The sequence below is a fragment of the Protomyctophum parallelum genome (genome assembly GCF_964188405.1).
Source record: "Protomyctophum parallelum genome assembly, chromosome: 18".
In the NCBI taxonomy this organism is placed as follows: domain Eukaryota; kingdom Metazoa; phylum Chordata; class Actinopteri; order Myctophiformes; family Myctophidae; genus Protomyctophum; species Protomyctophum parallelum.
The window spans coordinates 21799853-21821422 of NC_139716.1; the positions used below are offsets into that span (position 1 = coordinate 21799853).

A 21570-nucleotide genomic window follows, 5' to 3' on the forward strand; every position below is an offset into this window, starting at 1 on the left:
CACAACTGTGTGCCAGCTCCGGGGAGCCAGACTTACCCAGAGCGGCTGGTGCAAAGAGGCTGGCGAGGAGGAGCAGGCGTGCGGTCCACATGGCACCCTCCTCTAACCGCCCACTGCCCGATCTAGTCCCAGTAGAGGGGTCCGGTCAGACGATGCTGGCGTGAGCCACAACACCCTCCACCGTGGGTCCCGCTGCACTGGCTGGATGACGGCGTCCAAAGCCTATGGAGGAGGGAACAGATAAGAACATTCTTCTGGTTAGGTCAAATTCAATTCATTATTAAAATCTAAATAATATATTAAAAAAAAGAATCACACTTGTGTGAAGTTACAGTAGGGGGCGCTCTTGGTTGCATGCTGAAAATAGCCGTGTGTGTAAAACATTACGACTATCAAGGCCCGCCAAAATACATTTTAGTCGACTAAATCAACTGCAGATTTAGTCGACTAAAATCGTATGCTAACACTAAAACATTCCAGGTGACTAAAATGTGACTAAAACTAAATGAAAACCATTCAAGCGACTAGGACTAAAAACTAAAAACAACACCGTCAGACCCACACATGATGTCACAGCCCAGAGGCCAAATGGCCCCAGGGAATAATCACGATAACAACAGTGGACTTGCTTCTCGAGCCCACAATAAAGGCTGTCATGTATTATTTGTGGAGCGCTGTGCCGTGTAGCCACCCAGGCAACCGCAGACCTTTACCGCTCGTTCTCTGAAGAAAAGGCACGTTTTAAATGCATCATTGTTTCATCATGCTCTCATTAAAGTTTGCACGTGTTTGAAGTTGCGATGAAAGTGAAAGGGGTGAGGGAGCACATCCCTCCCGCACAAAGCTCTTTGAGGAGACTGACCCCTTCCCACGTTCCTGCATGTACAAAGGATATGAACCGTTGCCCTCAGGTAGACTCTGCTGGGTTCCAATTAAATACAGGAAAAGATACCTGAATGTGGATACAAAACAGGTTTCATCCCTAGTCGTCAGTGAATCTCCTAAACCAGTGGTTCCCAAACTTTTTCATGTCAAGGACCCCCAAATTGACACTAATTAGCCAGCAGACCCCCATTAGAAAATATATGCCAGGGACCCCCATAAGAGAAGGTTTTTACGGCTCTAGCAGTGATTTTCGACCATTTTCATTTCAAGTACCCCCAGTTTGACCTGAATTATAGGCTACGGACCCCCCATTTAATGGCATTTCTATCTCTGGGACCCCCAATGTGTATTATAAAATCAAAGTTAATTTAACTCTGACTCTGAGAGTGTACAAATGGATACAAATGGACCCATTAGGGTCCAATTGTCCATTTGTACACTCTCAGAGTTACAGACCCATAAAGGTCCATTTGGTTCCTAATTATCATTTAGCTGGGGACCCCCTGGAACTCTCCTCAAGGACCCCTGGGGGTCCCCGGACGACACTTTGGGAACCACTGTCCAAAACTCAGGACACAAGAACCGTGTGAAATGAGGGACCGTGTTGCATGTACTTGAATGCACTCATGTCTGCACTGTACTGCACTCTAATTGTATGTATTTTTTTTTTATGTGGCAGCCGTTATGTCCAAGGCAAATTTCCCTAGGGACAAATAAAGTCATCTTGTAAATTGTCACCCCTTGACAAACAAGTTTCTCAAGCTCCCATGTCGGCCAAACCCACAGAGGGTGTGATCAACCACACACTACGACTGCAAAACCGCAGATACGCATTTATGGACGTCTGTTGTTGTCGTTCGCCCGTCGAAGTGTCACCTCCCCCCACTGAGGGAGGGAAATGAACCACACATCATTGTGGTCCATGTTTCTGTATGTGAATAAGGGGACGTGCAGAGAGTGTTACAGCTGCAGGGGCTGAAATCCCGTAAGAGGGCGCTTTTGGACAAAAATAGCAGATCTACAAGATTTGTAGATCAGCTATTTTCGGGTCGCAACCCAGCACTCTTTATCTACTGGAGTTGCGGTGTACAACATGGATTTCTAAACAAATTTGTCCCAACGCAAAATGCTACGTTCCAAGTTCAGAAGACTTTTCAATTCTCCCGAATGCTGCCTTCCGGAATGGCATGGAAAGGAGTGGCATTTTTGCATCTCTTTCACCGTAAATGCTGCATTCATCGTCTGGAAAGGGCAGTTGTTTTACAGACGGGTAAAAGGGCAGGGGCTGAAGCCTCCTTTGATGTATATGTGTGCACGTCCCTGCATGCATGTATATTTTTGTTAGATCTGACGGTAACTGCCATCAGAGATCCAGCAGAATGTGAATGTATTTAGAATCAGAAATCCACTGATATATCAATCTATAAGTAATATAATGTGTTTATTTGTATGGGTTCGTTAGTTTATAGTGAAATCTTGTCAAACAGAAACGAATCAAATGGAATCGAATATATTTCAAGATTTTGCCAAACATAATAATCGTGGTCTAGGACTCTCCAAAATTGGGATCGGATCCAAGAATCTGGCATCACTCTAGCGTGATTTGTGAATGTAAGTACATGTGAAAATGCCGGAAAACAGCCCACACAACAAAATGGTTGCCATGGATACTCCCTCGGCTACATGAGTCAAACGTGTCTCTTTGACCTTGGCTAAGCTCATGAGAGCCTACTCTGGTGCACACCCAGACACCAGTGAATGACATCACCGACAAGCTAGTTAACATAAAATGTGTCTCGCGTATGCTACATGAGCCCGTGGCTGTTGTGAAAGATAACACTTGTGATGTGCCGATCGGTGCATTGTTCACTAAATACTACATTACAGAGGTTTAACATCTCCATGAGCTATTATGTAAAGTACGAACATACTGGATGAGCGATCAACAGTCCTGTAGTAAGCCAGATGAGAGTCAATGATTATCCCACATCAGAACCATCTCATCATATTATGGTTAAGTATAAGCTTTGGTGATTCAGCAATCCAAACCCTCTGTATTATCTGGTATTGACCAGTATCTGGGGTAATATCTATGTCCAAAATGAATGATGACATTCAAAGAGCGTGCCCAATACCAATGTCCCCTTGGAAAGGCATTAGGCATTCATTCCACTCACTACTGTAGGGAGATAACTCCATTGTAGGACGTCAGACAATCTGGGGGGTCAAACCGCAAAGCAAAGGACAGCAGTGCCTACACAGCTGGACAAACCGAATGGGCACCAATAAAAGAGCCAATGCTAAATTCTAATGACATATCACTCGTTGACTAAATCTTCTACACCAATTCATGTTTTCATCCCATGTTTGTGCATGTCCTTCCTAGCTTGATAAAACTGCATTCTGGCACAACATGAAATGATATTTTGGCCATCTCATAATATGGCTCTTAATCCTATAATAAAAATAAAAATCCCTGATTATAAAAATCTGATTTGGAAGGACCTCCCACTCCGCGCCCAGGACGGAGATTAATCAAAAGTTCCGTCTTTAATCATATCATAACGGAGCATACCAGTCTACATGCTGGTAGCATCTATTAAGCAACATTTCCGGTTGGGACGTCATCCAAAGTGGTCCCCCTCCATTTTAGTGGATGGGAGGAAAAAGCTTAAAACGTGAATAACTCTTGATCTAAATCAATGCTTCCAATTCTAACCAAAGATTGTGTTTTTGATGGCCCATCACGGTCCCGTCGCTTGTCGCGTTAGAAGTAATCATACTTCCCGTTGTTGTCGATCCCCTCTGGGGTGTTTTGGCTACATCTAGCTACTTCTAGGCTACTTCCAAAATGGCGCGGAGCAACCTGTATACGGCTTATAGCCTTTTGTTAGCCGAGGTCTCCTTGCGGTCTATAATGGTCCCCTCGTTTTTCCTCACTACATCACATCTCTTTGCGGAAAATAGACAATCTAGACGCCTATTACGACATTCCCAGTGTCCCAAAATAAACTGGGGTTCATGTGGTTAATCCTGATTTAGAAGATTCCACATTTAATCAGATTTGAACGGGCATAATTCTGGTTGTTGGTTGGGGTAGAGAGAAAGACAGCAAGCTGATCACGATTGCCGTCACCGCATAAGCAGAACATTTGGAGATTATTAAGAGGTTGATGTAGTCATCAGCAAAGACCTGGCAGGAAGCCAAGGCCCCGGTACAGTGCCGCAGCTTCAATATACTGGCAACCGAGCACTACATTCACTCCTGTCTATAATTCTTTATATGTTTCATACCGCCACTGTCGGAAAAACCTCATATGTCCAAAAGTTTTACTATTCAGGAAAATAATTGCCTGTGTTCCAAACGATCCAATGTAGTTATTCTTTAGTTACAAGCTCTTGTTAATAATCTTCACATTTATGAAAACTACACACACACATCACTTTCACAAACTCTAAATAGGGAAAATAGCTGACCTACAAGCTCACAACACTTATAGATCATTTATGTTTGTATTTCTACATTGCAGTATTGATATCCATACATAAGTAAAAACATTTGATTACTTTTTTACACCACTGACAATTGGAGATATGAGGTTTCTGCCCGACAGTGACAATGTTTACGTGGTTGCAGGGCTTTTAAGGACCAATGCATAGCAATGTGAGAGAGCCTGTTATTATTCGATGGAGGAGATATCCTCCTCAAAAGCGACCGGCACTTTTTATTAAAACGCCCTGAGAGCTCCGGGGGAGGGAAAGGAAATACGGCATGAAATCAGATAATTTGGACCGACTTGACAAGAACTATGTCCAAATGTTATTCCAAAACACTTGAAAAGACACATGCGGTGGCATAATGAAATTCAAACGCGCTGTCCAGACTCCAGACAGCAAATTGGCCCTTACGCTTATTGTTGAGACACTTTCCAAATTGGTAACAGACAGACGAAATGCCGAAAGAATTCTCGGGCAACGTATTAGAATAAGATGTCTGTAATAGGGTGGCCTTCCAGTCCAATTACAAAAGCAAAGAACGATGTTGGTGTAACTGAGAGATTAAATTAATCAAAATATGATTTTACATGCAGATAATCAACTATAATCCACCTTTCAGTCTTCATGAATCTTCACATTCACTTCGCCAGGTATGGCGTAATGCCTTTAGAGCTGCTACTTTGTGCTCATTTAGACACAATTATAGTGAAAATGGTTAAGTGCGTCTGTGGGTTTTATTAATATTGAACCAAAGAAAAGTATTTAACGAGAGCTTGTGACTAAATACTTGTTTCTTTCCTGAAACAGTTTTGGACATACAAGGTTTCTACCCGACAGCAACGACATAGATACAGCACAAACATACAAACCCAGTTTCTAGATACAGTATACAGTAGGCTATATCATTGGTTCCCAACCTTTTTATACTGAAGTACCACCTCAGAAAATATTTGTCTCTCCAAGTACCACCATAATAACTGATGTTAAAATACAGGAGCGTAGACCTGCCCTTTTTGTTCCATTCCTACAGTAAGCCAATAATGCTGCTGCTCTGACAAAACTCAAAGTCTAATCACTAAGCAGCACAACTGATGATATTTCTAATGTGATTAATCCGTTCTCAAATCTTCTACATTAAAGGCCTATTCATAGTCTGGATTTTCGGTGGTGAGCTGACCACCGCGACCACCGCGAAATAACATTGAGCGGTGGTGAGTAAAAACAGAGAGAAGGGCTGGAGCGGTGGCGGTGGTTTGCTCTTCACCGCGGCTCGTGACGTCATGTTGTAGTTCGGTGGTCACCCCACCACAGAAAATCCAGACTATGTATGAGCCTTTACAGCTAGGTGTGCTGTCCGTGTCATACTCATTTCAGCACGGCTGGAGACTAAATATTTCATTCCACTTTTGTCTTTTTTCCCCTTTTTTGGGGCGACTCCTCTGAGTACCACCAGAGGGGGGCTCAAGTACCACCAGTGGTACTAGTACCAGTGGTTGGGAACCTCTGGGCTATATCAAAGGAGACACCATCACAGATTCACATCACATGAATCACACACTTCACATAGCCTGAGCTTTGACAACTGGCCTTTTTTGCAGGGCATTGATGCCAAATGGGTCACAAAAACACAGCAAAACCAAGCTGGAGCCGGAGACATGGGCTTATGGGCGTATGATAGAAGACAATGACAATGCAATGCCGTCCTGGCTCTGTGGAACCAAAAGTCTATGTTTCTGTGTATGCGTGTGGGCGTAACAGATTGTGTCTCAGAGCTCGAGCGGCATCTGTGCGTGTGCGTGAGCACGGCCGTGTATTATGTATTTGACTCCACCGTATCTCACATTAAGTACGCTTGCACGACGAGCGTTGCTTAGAAATTATCACTTGGCACTGAAACACTTCTGTATCACAGTAGTTAAATTTGCTCTTGACAAAAAAAAACAAGGGAAACAAAGAAAAAAGAAAAAGTGTGAGCTTAGGCACACGAACAAACCACAAGCGGCAAAAGAACACAGATCATAAAATGCATATTTATGAGTAGGGCTTGGACCTAGTTCAAGCCAGAAAAAAAAAGTAGTACAAGACGGAACTGCAGCCCAGCATTGCCAAAAAAAAGTAAGTCTTATGATACACTATGGCACTGATGTTTCAAGGGTAGTCATTCAAACACAAAGCGTTTTTATGTATATTTTTTTCTTCCCTTCTCATCATCGGTGAAAGTCTTGGGGGTAAGAAACTGGAACAAAAATGATGGAGATTTGGGGAAGCACAAAGAAATCAAGTCAATGGATCATAGATCATCCATTTGTTATTCAAATTATGATCTCTACACGGTCAAGTTCTTCACCCATTGCTTCATTTCCATTAAATATTCAAGTAACACGGTTAGATAATGAACTCTGCTAATTGATTTTCCTTTATAATAAGGCCTCCCCCGGCTCCTCCCCCCGCTGGAAGTGCTCATGGGTGCACCGGTTCACGGCTAAATAGAATATTTCAACGAAAAAAGGAACAAAACAAAAATAATAATTATACTTGGATATTCACCGTTACACACCTCCTGCTAACTTGACAGTGATAACTCCCTTGTTCTCCTACAAGTAGCATGATATTAGGAGAGAGTCAAACGGGCTGTGTTGCAATTAGGCTTTCTGAGCTGCTGTGCTTTGTCAATGACACGACGCCCGCAACAAAACACTAGCTGTTTCTCAGGAGGGGCTCAGCGTGAAATCTAAATAAATGCTAGGCCTAAATAAAAACAGCCTCCTGTTCCAAGGCACCTGTCAGGTGTGCCAGCGAAACAAAATGAAGGGCATTATGTCTGGGGTTGGCATTGTGCCCTCGTCTTTTGTTGGTTAATATAACTTTTAAAAGAAGCCCTGTTTATTTGGTTCATAGGAAATTAAAATGATGATTGCTTTAGAGCTAGAATCCACAACAATACCACTCCAAGGACAGCTTAAATTGTATTCAAACTAGAGACATTCAATGACTCAGATGATATAAGGCCATTAAACATCCTCTGTAATTTTTTTACTTGCAACTATTAAGTCCCTCTTCACCTCATCACCTCATTGAGGAGCTCTGGGCTATGAGAGGGGATAAAAACCTAAATTAGGTATGGCAAATGGAACTGCTTTACAAAAGCTTTACATATTCAAATACACAATAACTGGTTTGCATGTCACTGGCTCTCAAACCGTGATCGTCAGCAACACCGTGTAACAGCATCACTGAACACCAACACTGTAAAATGTGTTAAAATGGACCTGTGACGATCCATTTTACAGTTAAATTAAAAGGTATTTATCTCCAAGTAAATAGCTTCCACACAAGTCGACAACAACAAGCAATGGCCAATTAAAATGTCTGTCTGGGAACTAGAATCAGCATTTTACAAAGCAAATAACCGATCTATACAAACTCACAAGGCGTGAGCTTGTAGATCGTATAAATCAGTTTGCACACAGCTGCATTTTTCCGTTGCGGTCCTTGCAAATTGACGCGATATTCGGGTCCGAAGACGCAGCAGTCTGCAAACACCTTAAAGGTATATTCAGTGATTTCACTTAATTCAAATATCACTTTTTTTGTTTTGTTGTGATAATCCTCTCTACTATAGAGACCATATATATGCTGACCATATAAGGAGTTCCTCCCTGTCTCGATTTTGGCCCAGCTTTCATCCAATCAGGATAGAGAGGGGCCTTCTGCCAATCATGATCTAGCGGGGGCGGGCCTTGGTGTGTGTGCTGTTGGCCTGTCACTGTAGTGTGCATGTGCACATCTTGTTACCGAGGAGGACCGGGGGATTTTCCAAATCACCCAAATCACTGAATGCTCCTTTAAATGTTCGATATCATTACAAAGTCAGACACAACAACACCTGTTCCGACCCAGCTCTGTGGAGATAGCTATCTTTGCTGACATCTAAGATGTGTGCCACCGCCTAACGTCAGCCCCTCTCACCTACACTATACGGAAACCAAAGATGTCTGTCATGAATCCAGAAGGGACGCTATAGGCTACACAAAGGCAGCGCGACAAAGTGAAACCCGACCCTCAATGTTATCTGATGGGGGCAAGCTAAGTATGATGTTACACGTCACGCCTGTGTGAATCCCTCCCACATAACGCTATGTAATGAAGTGGGATCATATTGCCCGGGTTAAATAGCATGGCTCAGATTTTTGTACATTCCATGTCTAGATGCTTATCAAGACAGTAGGGACTATAGGGAGGGCTTCATATTTTCTTTTTTAACAGGCAGACACAATGTTTATGCAAATCAGGTCATGCATAAATTTAATATGAATCAAGCGCGCTGTCTTCAACATGTTGATTGATGAACTCCCACATCATAAAATGTGGCCAGTATGATTAAAGGCCCTGTTCCTTTTTTAATACAGTCTACCTTCAAATACATTTCTTTCAGCACAATTATTCTGCTTCTTAAACAATCCTGATTGTGTTTAAGGCAAGCCCTCTGACTGCCATCTTTGTTGCATTATATGCTGTATGCTATTATAGGACTGGATTTTCAAAACGATGCCGTTCCAGTATTACAAGGTAGGACAAAATAAGGTTACGGTAATGTGGTTCTCTGAGGAGGCGTTAGGTACTTTCTCATGGCATGGTATGGATCCTTAGGGGCTCGCCGTTTCACTTTGCACTCATTTGCTTTTTCACACAAGGCCCTCAAGACAGCTAGCCACTGACAGACAGATAATGACCCTAACTTTAGCCCTTACGCTTTTCTGAATGGTGCTTCGTGACAGCCTTGTTGAGTGTGAGTGACTGCTTAAATAACAGTGGCCCTCCCAAACACGCATATTAGAGAAATTACAATGTCCCCTGACACTCAACGAATTCCAACCATGCGACAACTGAAACACACATGTCCATTAGTGAGCGAGCCATATAGAAAGAAAACAACAGCTGGCAAACAAATACAAAAGTATTACCATTACAAATATTATGTGGGGGTACAAAATGGGGTGGGTTACACTGCTTCAACGGGGAGGGGAATGGAAGGCCAGGCACACATACAGTTAGTGAATAAATGCAGATAGAGTCATGGTTTAAAGCCAGGGCAAGGCCAAGGCAAGGCTCAAATCTCTCTCTCTCTCTCTCTCTCTCTCCCCCCTCCCCCCCTCAATGCGGAACCGATGGATCTCAGAAAGCGAGTGAGGAGAGAATGTGTGCGCGTGAGAGAGAATATATAGCACAGAATACATAAGAGGGAAAGAAAATAGGTGGGGAGACAGATGGGGCAGGGGTGTGGGGGTTGCAAAGGAGGGATTGAGAATGAATAGTGAGGGTGAGTTAGGGAGGTGATAGAGTGAGAAAGAGAGAAGGAGAGGGAGAGGGGAGAGAGCGAGATGAGTGAGATAAATAGGAGGAAGATTGAGATAGGAATAGAGAGAGAGGGAGGGAGGGAGAGAGAAAGAGAGAGAGGCGTTTGAGGCATATACTGTTGACTTAATTCCAATGTACTCAAGTGTCATTATATCATAGTGGCTGGTATAGGCATGTTACCATGACAACCTCACCTGTTGGCCACTAATCACCTACCGGGAGCGATTGGCATGCTGTGCCCATTTGGCACCAACACTACTGGCATGCCAAGTCTGCCCGCTCCCACACTGTGCTTGATTTGGGATTCAAGATCTGGAATGAAAACTAAACTGCACTGTATGTTCGTCCAGTAAGGGGTGTGTGTGTGTGTGTGTGTGTGTGTGTGTGTGTGTGTGTGTGTGTGTGTGTGTGTGTGTGTGTGTGTGTGTTCATTGGTGCCGTGTATACATACCGCTGATTTGTAAATGATGAGGGGCATTCTTAACCACATAAAGCCGAGTGGCCCCATTTTGGGGCCTTGTATAGACCTAGGGACCTAGGGACTCTGGTAAATTATGTTTAAGTGGTTATGTCAACTTCTTATCAGTCATCAGGATCAACAGCATATGGTCAAGAGTCAGTTGAAAACCACAGGTAGCACTGTAACCGAGCTCCAAAGGCTGACAAAGAAAACAACATATGGGTCACATACATTTTTAAACAAAGCTCACCTATTTCCCTAATTACTTCCGTTACGATACGATGTTTGGGTACAACCTAAAATGAGCTTGAGCAATATTTAAAGGCCGAGGCTTAAAGAATGCTACTGAATGCTACTTTATTTCCGTTTTGACTTTGAGGACTTAATTTCTTGCCATGATGTTGTATTCCCTCCAATCACATTTGCATACTGTTTTTACCCCCTTCAGTCCCTTGCCGGATCTGGGAAGGCAAGGAGAGGGAGAGAAAATATTTCAGCAACAAGCAATCTGAGCTCAGCCTCCGAAACGAGCTACACTATTCCGATGTGAACAACACTGTTCCCAGCAGTGCATGCATTTCAATATCATTATCTGATACTGTACCCAGAGACTCGAGTCACCTGCTGGAGTCCTTACTTGCAAGGGGTAAATGTTGTAGCGATGCGACTACGCCGCGCGTGTTTATGAAGGATGCGATTCAATCATGCAGCATACAGTACTAAACATAATTTGTTCATTTTTATTGCCCCACAATGTCATGCATATCTGTGCTACATTTTCTTCGTACCATTTATTTGCTAGCGTACATCTGGGTAGCATGATGACGACTAAAGCATGTGTGTTACCAATAACAGGAATACGTTGTAAATGGTCTGGAAACGAGGGCTATGACTGTGTTACGAACAACCACAGTGGTCATGACCCCAGGGAATTCAAATGAGTTCCACCTGGACTACACTCTGCAGTTCAATTAGAGAGAGAGAGAGAGAGAGAGAGAGAGAGAGAGAGAGAGAGAGAGAGAGAGAGAGAGAGAGAGAGAGAGAGAGAGAGAGAGAGAGAGAGCGAGAGCGAGAGCGAGAGCGAGAGAGAGAGAGAGACAGAGAGATTTAATAACTGCAGGTGTGTGTGTGTGTGTGTGTGTGTGTGTGTGTGTGTGTGTGTGTGTGTGTGTGTGTGTGTGTGTGTGTGTGTGTGTGTGTGTGTGTGTGTGCGCGCGCGCACTTTCAATTCATAACTGAATGAGTGGGAGGTGGTGGCATACATTCACAAAGCACAAAGTAACAGGGAAGGGAACATTCTCAGGGAAGGGGAATTTAGGGGAGGGAACATTTCTCACCACAATTTCAATCATCCACCACTGCATCGTGCGTTTATTGTCATGGAATTGCACCAACTACCACAGAAAGATTTAAAAAAAACTAAAAGAAAAAAGAAAAAGGAAACAAAAAGCTTTGTCTACAATATATTATTATTATTTATTGCGACTGTAGGTCGCTGGCCCCTGGAGCTGGGGTTTATGCTAACAGCTAGGGTTAGAGAGTTAAAATGAGTAAAATTGAGTTTTTAGGATTTTATCTAGGGACAGGGCATTTCCAAAGTGTAGGAACTTTGATAAAGCCTGGTCTCCTTTTGTCTTTAGCCTGCACTTTGGAATACATAGAAATGCTTTGCCTGAGGATCTCAGACTGCGCGATTGCACATAGGGGGGGGGGGGGGGAAGAAAATCTGAAATGTAGGAAGGAGCGAGACCCGACCTGGCCTTGGACGTAATGAGTACAAATTTAAATACATTCTAAAAGAGATTGGCAGCCAATGTAGGGAGGTTAAAATGGGTGAAATATGATCAAAGACGAGACGATGAATGAAGCATTTTGTAATGTTTAGTAGTCAAGTGAAAGGAGAAAGAAGTCAAAGTCAAACGAAAAGATAAAGGGCTCAGATCAGAGATGGACCAGAAAATGTTGGTTTTTGAAATGTTTCTCAAAATGATAAAATAATCCAAGACCCCAATTACCTGCCTTTTGGCTGATCAATAAGTCATCAAGGATGAATTTGTGGACGGTGAACAGAATGCTTGAGGAAGAGCAAAGGCCTATTTAACCCAAAGTTCAAAAGTTGCTGTCAAGTGACTTTATGAATACTAGAAGGGTTTTATAACCTTAAAAAGGGAAACCGTACCGATTTTGAATCGACAAAAATACTTTACTGTATGTACTGTGTACTGTAATTCTCCAAACAATTCTGAATTTTTGTGTTGACAACAAAAGTGTTGTTTCGCCTCATCGCGCATAAGGAAGTACTTGTACTCACGATGATGCTAAACTCTGACAAGTCCAGGTCATTCTTACGTACCCCTTAGGTTTGGTCAAGTGAGCCCATACACAACTTGGAATCATCTATCTTAGAAACAGCTGGCAGTGCTGCCAAAGTCCTGAAAACCATTTCCAGAATCATTATGGTTCAAGTCACACCCCACGCTAAGATCACTGGGGTTGCCAACCCCTCACTTCCTCCCTGAACCCAACTCATCAGAAAATGCTCAGAGATAATCATCTATAATTGGAAATTTTGTTCTTCCAGGCCAGAGGCAAGAGAGGTGTCAGACGAGGAGTAACAAGTAGAGGAGGAAGTGGCTACTCTTCAGACCACTTCGAATGAGAGTTTGATGAGGACTCGGATTGGTCTGGGAGTTGGTGAACACTCATGGGACAGAGACGGCAATACTACCCTCTCTTGTCGAGGTGAATGTGCTCAGGTCTGACCAATCACAGCTGGGCTCAACATGTCTGGTCTGGTCATGAGTTGCAAATAGCAGACAGGATATAGAGCAGGAGCAGAATGTTCTATACTTCAACATGGAACCAGGGACTGTGGCTCAGGCAGCAGAGGGGCGGTTTGGATCGATTCGACTCACTGAAGCCCTAGCTGCTGGTGCCTTGCATGGTTGCCCCCACCGTAAGAGTGTGTTGATGAACGTATTGCACATTATGAAAGCATTTTGGATAAAGGTGCTATATAGATATGAAAATGGTTTACCAATCTACCAAATAAGGCCATCTTAGTAATTTGAAATGCAAATGGTAAACATATCGACTTTGATTTCAGGCGAACTATCTGAGCTGAAAGGTTTTGCACATTCTTTTCTTTCTTGTGTGTGAAAACAGTTTCTTACTCAGTCTGCTTTTCATTCTGTCCATAAAAGTATTACGTGACATTAATTCAAATCGATTCACAAAGTGAGCTTTGGTACAAAAGGATCAGCTACAATATGCACCTCTTTAAAGCTCTTGTGACAATATCCAGTGAATGGCGAAAAGTGATTCAAGATTTATAGTACATGCAGCGGCATATAGCATGAAATGGGATACATACCCTAAGTGACATATAGGCTGCATACATGTGCTCTACTGGAAATCACTAAGCCGGGACACCCAAGCCGTACTATTTACAAACTGAAACAGCCATTTAGGAAGTAGCGGTGTACTTTCATGCATGATGCCGACTACCGCTAATTAAGACATTAAGGCACTAGCTAGTCTGAAGTACAAATCTGCTAACGCAGGGCTTTCCGAGAATTGAACAGGGCCGACCACAGAGATAGAATCACATTGACACCAGTCTTGGAGCCATCAGTGAGAGTGTCATGTTGCCGTGTTTTGCATGGCGTGCAGGGGGGAGGTGCGATTGCTCTAAGCATCATGTCAGAATGTAAATGAAGTACATCTGTGGCACGGTGCGGTGGTGAAGGAGACGTTGCGGGAGGCCGCATGGTTTTGCTTTTTCATGCACATGATATACGCTTCAGGGAGTCGCGTGAAGCGCACACACACACACCACACACCACACACACACACACACACACACACACACACACACACACACACACACACACACGCACGCACGCACGCACGCACGCACGCACGCCACCTTGTGGCATGGCTCACAGATGAGCAGGAAAATGTATTTGGGACTGGCTCAGCAGGCAACCTGTCAAAATCCAAGTGTGTGGGGGGGGGGTATGTGTGTGTGTGGGGGGGGGGGGGTGTTAGGGGGCTCAGCCACATAACAGTAAGATGCAGTTAGCGAATGTCAAGCCTCAGGCGCCTTGTGATCAGAAATGTGGTCCATATAAGCTCATGCATGGGCGTACATGCACATACTGTACATACAGATGCAAGATGTAAACGCCGGCTATAATAGACCAGTCTATTGTGCCAGTAGCCCTCAGGCTCCACAAACAAGCTTGACCTATAGTCTCTCACTGACCTCACCTTTGACTCCTGCTTGGACTATTGGTGGGTTCACACGGGCAGATGCAAAGATAGATCTACCATTCATTGCTAATGGAAGCCAGCAACGTGAAGCTACGAAGCAAATCTGACATTTGTAGCTGCTGCAAAAGATACAAACTGAAGCTGAGCTGCGTTCAACTTCCAGATGCAAAGCTACAAAGCTACAACTATAGCTGCAATGTTTTATTCCCCCTGCCTGCTTTTTTTCACCCTGTTCTGAGTGACAAAAACTAGCTAGCGGTGTCTTCTTCTTCTAGCCAGTTTCCATTGTTTCCTATGCATATAAATAATAAAGAAGATCTGGAACTTAAGTTTCCTGCCTTTCATCTGTCTGGTCAAATTATGGGTGTGTCCAAAATTACAAAATATCTTGGGCATATCATAACAGATACCTTAGAGGATGACGAGGACATGTTTAGACAGAGGAGAATGCTTTATGTACAAACCAACATGTTGGTCCGTAAATTTCACCATTGTACTACGGATGTTAAGGTAAACCTCTTTAGAGCTTATTGCACCCCTCTCTACACAGCTCCACTGTGGGTAAAGTACAAGAAGGAAATCTTACGCAAACTGCAAGTAGCCTATAATGACTGTCTTCGTATACTGTTAAAAAAACCAAGGAGCACTAGAGCCAGTGGGCTTTTCTGTTCATTGGGACTCACTACTTTCATGGCTCTGTTGAGGAACTTGACATTTAAATTCATGAGCAGGCTGGATCGCTCACTGAATGGACTCATTGGTCAGTTGACAGACCCAGGCCGTAGTTCTGTAAGGTACACTTCTACCATCAGAGGACACTGGTATAAGTGCCTCGCCTAGAGTAGTAACCTGTTGGGCTGGGTAAATGTACTGTATTTTTTTTTTTTTCTTTTGTATTCTCGTATTTGTGATGTACTGTCTTACCCTGTGGGCCACGAGCCTGTAATAAAGTTCATATAATGCATAGGAAACAATAGGAGACTCTATGCTGTATTGTTTTAGTTTTTTCTCCCCCGGGCGCCGCACCTCCGATACACATCACTACGGACGTGTGCGTGATGACGTCAACGACCGTGTGAGCAACAGATATATATACAAAGCGACAAATGTGCTGTCATCTTTGCATCTTTGTATATGCCTCGTGTGAACGCATACACGGTACACCTGCACATACTAGGACTACTAGGATGTTCACTGTACAACTTTGACAGAGGCCTGTTAAGGATAACTGTCTGAGACTGTACTTATATTCACTGGCTATACTGTTGATAGAGAGTAAATATCGTTGCTGTCTGGTGGAAACCATGTATGTCCAAAACCGGTCCTTTTTTTTGTAATGTTTCAAAGATTTTAAAGATAGCGGCTCTACAAGATAGCTTGTAGAAATGCTATTTGCACTATTTTTGTGTGGTGAAGCACAGCATTCATTTCGCCCAAAAAAACTACCGTACACTGTATACACACAGATAGAGACAGATAAAGAGAGAGAGCGACAGAGAGGAGAGGAGACAGACAGACAGACAGACAGACATTTCATAATAATCAGTGTTGAAAGGACAGTGTATATCCACCCATATACTCATTGTTGATAGACTGCACCTATCCTTTCATAATTATGTATATTCATTCATACATTCGTTCTTCACACTCATCTATGTATTGCTTTACTGTACATACACTGGAGAAGTGCATTATTTTAGATTTTATCTTTATTATTCGTCTTGGTTTGGCTCAACTCTTACTCGTACCTATACCTCTCCTGTGTTCCATTTGCACTTCCACTGCTGCGACACCTGCATTTCCCTCCACGAATGGGTCAATGATGGTTTATCTTATCTTATTCTGAAAAGGACTTTGGTTACTGTCTGAGTGAGGAAATAGGCCTGTCAATCGTTTATTGGATGACTAAGAACATATACCGGTAAACCGACAGAGCATTAAGATGAGCTACAGTGTGAGTATAGCAGTAAAGCACCTAGATATATTGTATGCGATGCAGTGCGGTGTGGCAGTCAGGAAATTGGATAGAATACAGAATACACAAGGAAGTGCACACACCACTTGCCCTCCAAAATTATGCTCTTACACAAACAATAGCTCACTCGTTCTCTCTCACTCACTCAGGCACTCGCATAAGGTTGCACTTCCAGTCACTGAATTGCTCCCTCCCTCCCTCCCTCCAACCAAAATAATAATAAACAGGAAAATTGTCCTTACAATGTCTATTTTGCAAATTCTACTATACTTAAATTCACTAGACACACACACACACACACACACACACACACCTTGAAATGCTCTCGCCCTGTGACCCAGGTCCACTTCCTAATTGCCCTCTGTTGTAATGTTATTCGTTCACTTATGTCATGGCCTCAAGCACCTCTCCGCCCCTTTCCACAGAAAAGACTGAAAGCAAGGAAGTCAATGATTGCTTTTGACTTTCGAGAGCACCAAAGGCCCCACAGTGTGTGGACGTTTTGCAAACCTACTCGCAGCAGAGTAGGTTTTTAATGAGATTGCCCCCTTTTTATGCCGACAGGATAACAGAAGACTCTCGCTTGATGGCATAGGCCGCCCTGGTCCGATCAATACTGTGCTAAGGCATACCAATGCAGGACTTGAGAACAACCTGTATTTAATTTGGCCCAGGAGAATGTCCGGGGCTGTGTTAAAGGCTAGTCAGCTTGTAACTTCTTTCCTTTTAAGAGTAATGTGAAACCATTAACCTTAAACTATCCTTAGTCAAAGTGGACTTGTCGTACCGTCAACAACAGCACCGGAATGAAATACATTAGCATTGAAATTCCACTGGTTCTTCTATTCATTGGTGGTGGTTAATCAGATTTCTCGTCAGCTCCTCTGTGCCAAAGGATGTTTTTGCAAAGGGTCTGCAAGACAAAAAGAATGGTGCCGGTATAGCAGTAGGTTCCTTTGCCTTCCCATCTGGTCTCACTTAAACGTTTTTTTTTGGGGGGATCCAGGATTGTGTGGCAGCTGAGTGGCATCCGTGTCAAAACATTTTGTGTCACTAATCTCAGAGAGGCCCTCTTTCCACCGTCTACCAGCCCCTTTGATCAAGCCTCGCACAGAAACTCTGACTCTCCCATGGAACAATATGGACCCTATTTCTTGGGGAGGGTCCCATTGGCTGCCGCTGTGCGCCCTGTCATAGTAGGGTGCCCAAAGCCAGAGTGAGGGGCACTTTTTCAGCCTCCGGCCTTTCTCTTTCGATTCTCCTCATTTCTCCCTTGCATCAATCTGACAGGGGAATCTTAGTCCGCCTGCACAACAGGCCATCAGGAGGAGGATGGTGGGTGCGGGTAATCTTTAAAGCAAACTCAGAAACTCAATCCTCAGCCACCATCTCCACCAGCCCTACCGCCCCTCTCTCCGTTCAAGCTGGCCATGGGAAGGGGGGAAATTCATTTCAGAAGTTTCGCCTCTGTAGGATGACTGCCGGGGAGAGGGGAGAGCAAAGCCAGGAATCTCTCTCGTGACTTGCTGGCAGCCGACGTGAAGATGAAGAAGGAGAATCTGTGGGCCTGGTTGGGGGAATCTGGCATGCAACTCCTGGGCCAGTTGGTCTCAGCCCATTGGGCGCAGTGTGGCGTGGTGTGTGTCTATACACTGACAGACGTCCAATACACACAGCTGATACCTCAGCCAGGCTGGCAAGTCTAATAACATTAGACATTGATTGGGGAGCTCGTATTTATTACCCCATATATCCATTGGCACAAAGTTTGTGCCGAATAGTAAGAATTTACATAGTTAGAATGGTCATGGTTAATTTCAGTTTATATTTAAGATATAAAAGTTCACAAGTGAGCTTGAAAGCAGCTTGTTAGAGGTGCTATTTTTGCCCCACTTCTACCAGTGAGGGGCTTGGCATTTTCTCCAAAAAAAACGTGGCATTATCTTGAATTTAAGGGGTTTCATCAAACCCTGCACTTATGCCTACTTATAAAATGAAATCAAATGAGCAGCATTGCTCCGCAGATAGGGAAATAAAAGCATTATCCTGTGCAAACTGGTTGGACGGTACCCAAACCAATTAGTGAATTTAAATGGTGTACATTTGTGTGATAATGTAGGCGAGTGCAGCCATTTGGGCTGAGAGCTTTATGCATTTTTCCCCCCTTGTTGCTCTAAAAACAATATCATTAGTTCAGGGCAAATTTGTGCATGCAAAAACATTCACACTCAGGATCATTAGAATAACAGATAGCAAAAAATAACTCCCACCAGACCGGGCAATGCTCTGATCATGAAGGTTGACGGTATGGACAGCATATGGGCAAGGCACAAACACGTCGTAAATTAGTTTGCGAATTTCTGCCATTTTGATAAAACATTTCCACTTCATAACAACGGGGGCCTGGGAGATGGGGAAATTTCTCCCTGATGGATTTCGTTTTGACGGCTCGCCTGCTTTGAAGAACATTCATTCAGAATGCGGTGTAGTCACAAGCCTAAATGTGTAATGGATTTCATGCTCTCTCGCTCCAGACGGAGGGACTGTCTTGTGAGATGACTGATGAGGAGAATATGCACTGTTCTGCGCCTCGTTTCTCTCACCTCAGCCGTGTGAAGATGTCTGTATGTGTGATGAAAACGCCCAGAGGCCACTGTTCCTAGTTCCTCACGCTTAGCCACATTGACCCTGGTGTCCCCAGATTGCTGAATTTATTCATTAATTCAAATAGGTGAAAATAGGCAATCTACAAGCTCACTGCAATCCGTTGTGAGTTTTGTAGATCGGCTATTTTCACTATTCATCGTACGATGAAGTATATAAGGGCTTAAGTGGTTAGGTCGCTGCATGTCAGTGTTATCCGCATAGAGGCAGAGGCAGAGCTCCATCTGATATCTAAACAACCCCATTTGCAGCGTGTGCATGCACGCACGCATATGTGTGTGTGTGTGTGTGTGTGTGTGTGTGTGTGTGTGTGTGTGTGTGTGTGTGTGTGTGTGTGTGTGCACGCACGTGCGTGCGTGTGTATGTGACTGTGAGGCCCTCTTCACTGTAAAGTTGGCTTAGATAGCATTTGACACAGACTTATAGCATGTTATGTAGACAGCACTATAATTGTATTGTATATAGTCATAGCACGCCATATACATATGTATAGCATAGTAGTAAATATGTATAGTTTATATGTATAGTGTATGTATAGTTTCATTATATAGATATCCCACTGTTACTTTCTTAGCTTACGCATGTTTCATGATAAATGCTTTTATGTGATGTATTCCCATGCTTTTGTTCTTGCTTAAATGTAAGTCGCTCTGGATTAAGAGCGTCTGCTAAATGCCTAAATTGTAAATTGTAAATTGTAAATTGTAAAACGACTTGCATAATGTCTTTGGAAAATAAGGGTTGCAAAAGGTTTATGACATTTCATGACATTCAAACCGTTGCACAAATTGGATATTTAGAGAGAATTGGGTATAGGTAGAGAACCGGATGTTTCCGGTAAAATTGTGGAACGATTAGCAGATATAACTTCAGAGCACATACTGGAAGTACAATTAGCTTATTAGCCACTTGAAATGAAATCCCAGCATCCATACTCTGGAGGGAATATTGGGGCTATTTGTGGAAAAGAGTGTAAAAGAACAGTACAGTTGTAAGGTCTGAGTAGAGGGTTTAAGTGGTCAAGATTTGGTCAAAATCACTTTCACCAAACTGCAGAACTACAGAATCCTATACTGTATGATGTTTCCATGCAGTTAAGCAAGAAAAACACTCAGGCATGGCCAGAAATCAATGTTAATGAATAAATAATGAAATGTGTGCTTATAGCCACTTAACCCCAACATCTTCTTATAGCAAATCAAATAGAAAAGGAATCCTACACGATTCTATGGTGGCATCACCGTCCATAACCCATGTAACACAAGTTAAGTAAAATATTCATACTTGTGACCATTAACATATTATGGAGCAGGTATATCCACTTATGAATTAAACATGCAGTAGACACTATATATATATATATATATATATGTATATATATGTGTGTGTGTGTGTGTGTGTGTGTGTGTGTGTGTGTGTGTGTGTGTGTGTGTGTGTGTGTGTGTGTGTGTGTGTGTGTGTGTGTGTGTGTGTGTGTGTGTGTGTGTGTGTGTGTGTGTGTGTGTGTGAACTAAAAAACCGATTTGTCAGTCCGAAAATACAAAAAAGAATAACCTAATTTAATATAGTGCAGGCTCCGCTTGCAGCTTGAATGGCCCTCCTAAAGGCCTTACCGTGGGCTGTGTCCTCCTCACGGAAGACACAGTCTGGGGCACCAACCCATACTGCTCCCTATGAAATGTTAAGCCCTTAACACACTTGCGTCCTTATTCTGGGACCAACGTGTGGCGATCTAGCAGATCTAACAAATATACAGTAGAGAGTGAACAGATTTGGTGTAGGGGGGAAAAGGAGAGGGCCAAGGATAGATCCCTGGGGCACCCCAGTCAAGGAAGTAGGAACATAATATGTTAACCACTTCAACCCTAGGTCTAGCCACTAATGAATTAAACATACAACAGACATCATGTACGAATGAAATATTAAGCACTTAACACCAAGTGCTCTGTGTTTTGAGTCCCATAAGGCTCCATGCCTGTCCACATTCAGAATCAGCAATGTTTCTCTTGAGAAAGCAGCAACCACACACACACACACACACACACACACACACACACACACACACACACACACACACACACACACACACACACACACACACACACACACACACACACACACACACACACACACACACACACACACACACACACACACACACACACACACACACACACACACACACACACACACACACACAGCCTCTGTGAATGCCAATTTAATTTATTCATTTATTTTCCCAACTTTCGCATTCTTCATGACTTTCACTTCAGGCATTTCTTCTTCATGACGCTATGTAGCAGTGTTTGGTCTACTTTTGAGGAGACAGATGTACTGTACATAGATACAAAGATTATACAGTTAGTAATAGTATATACATTCTCTAGACAGCTTGGTCTTTGATCATGCAGTAAAAAAAAGTCCCGATCAAATATTTTGCCGCTTTTGCTCTCTG

General features: G+C 43.2%; 1 protein-coding gene across 1 annotated transcript in view; it reads right to left on the reverse strand.

The window, feature by feature from the left end:
• The window catches only part of LOC310875820 (adhesion G protein-coupled receptor L3), a 233471-nt gene extending 233330 nt beyond the window's left edge, over positions 1–141 (reverse strand). The window contains exon 1 of the mRNA XM_083789211.1: positions 37–141. Within this exon, the coding sequence (XP_083645337.1) occupies positions 37–91 (55 nt within the window). The 5' untranslated portion in view covers positions 92–141. The remainder of the gene's footprint in view (positions 1–36) is intronic.
• Positions 142–21570: the final 21429 nt, after the last annotated feature.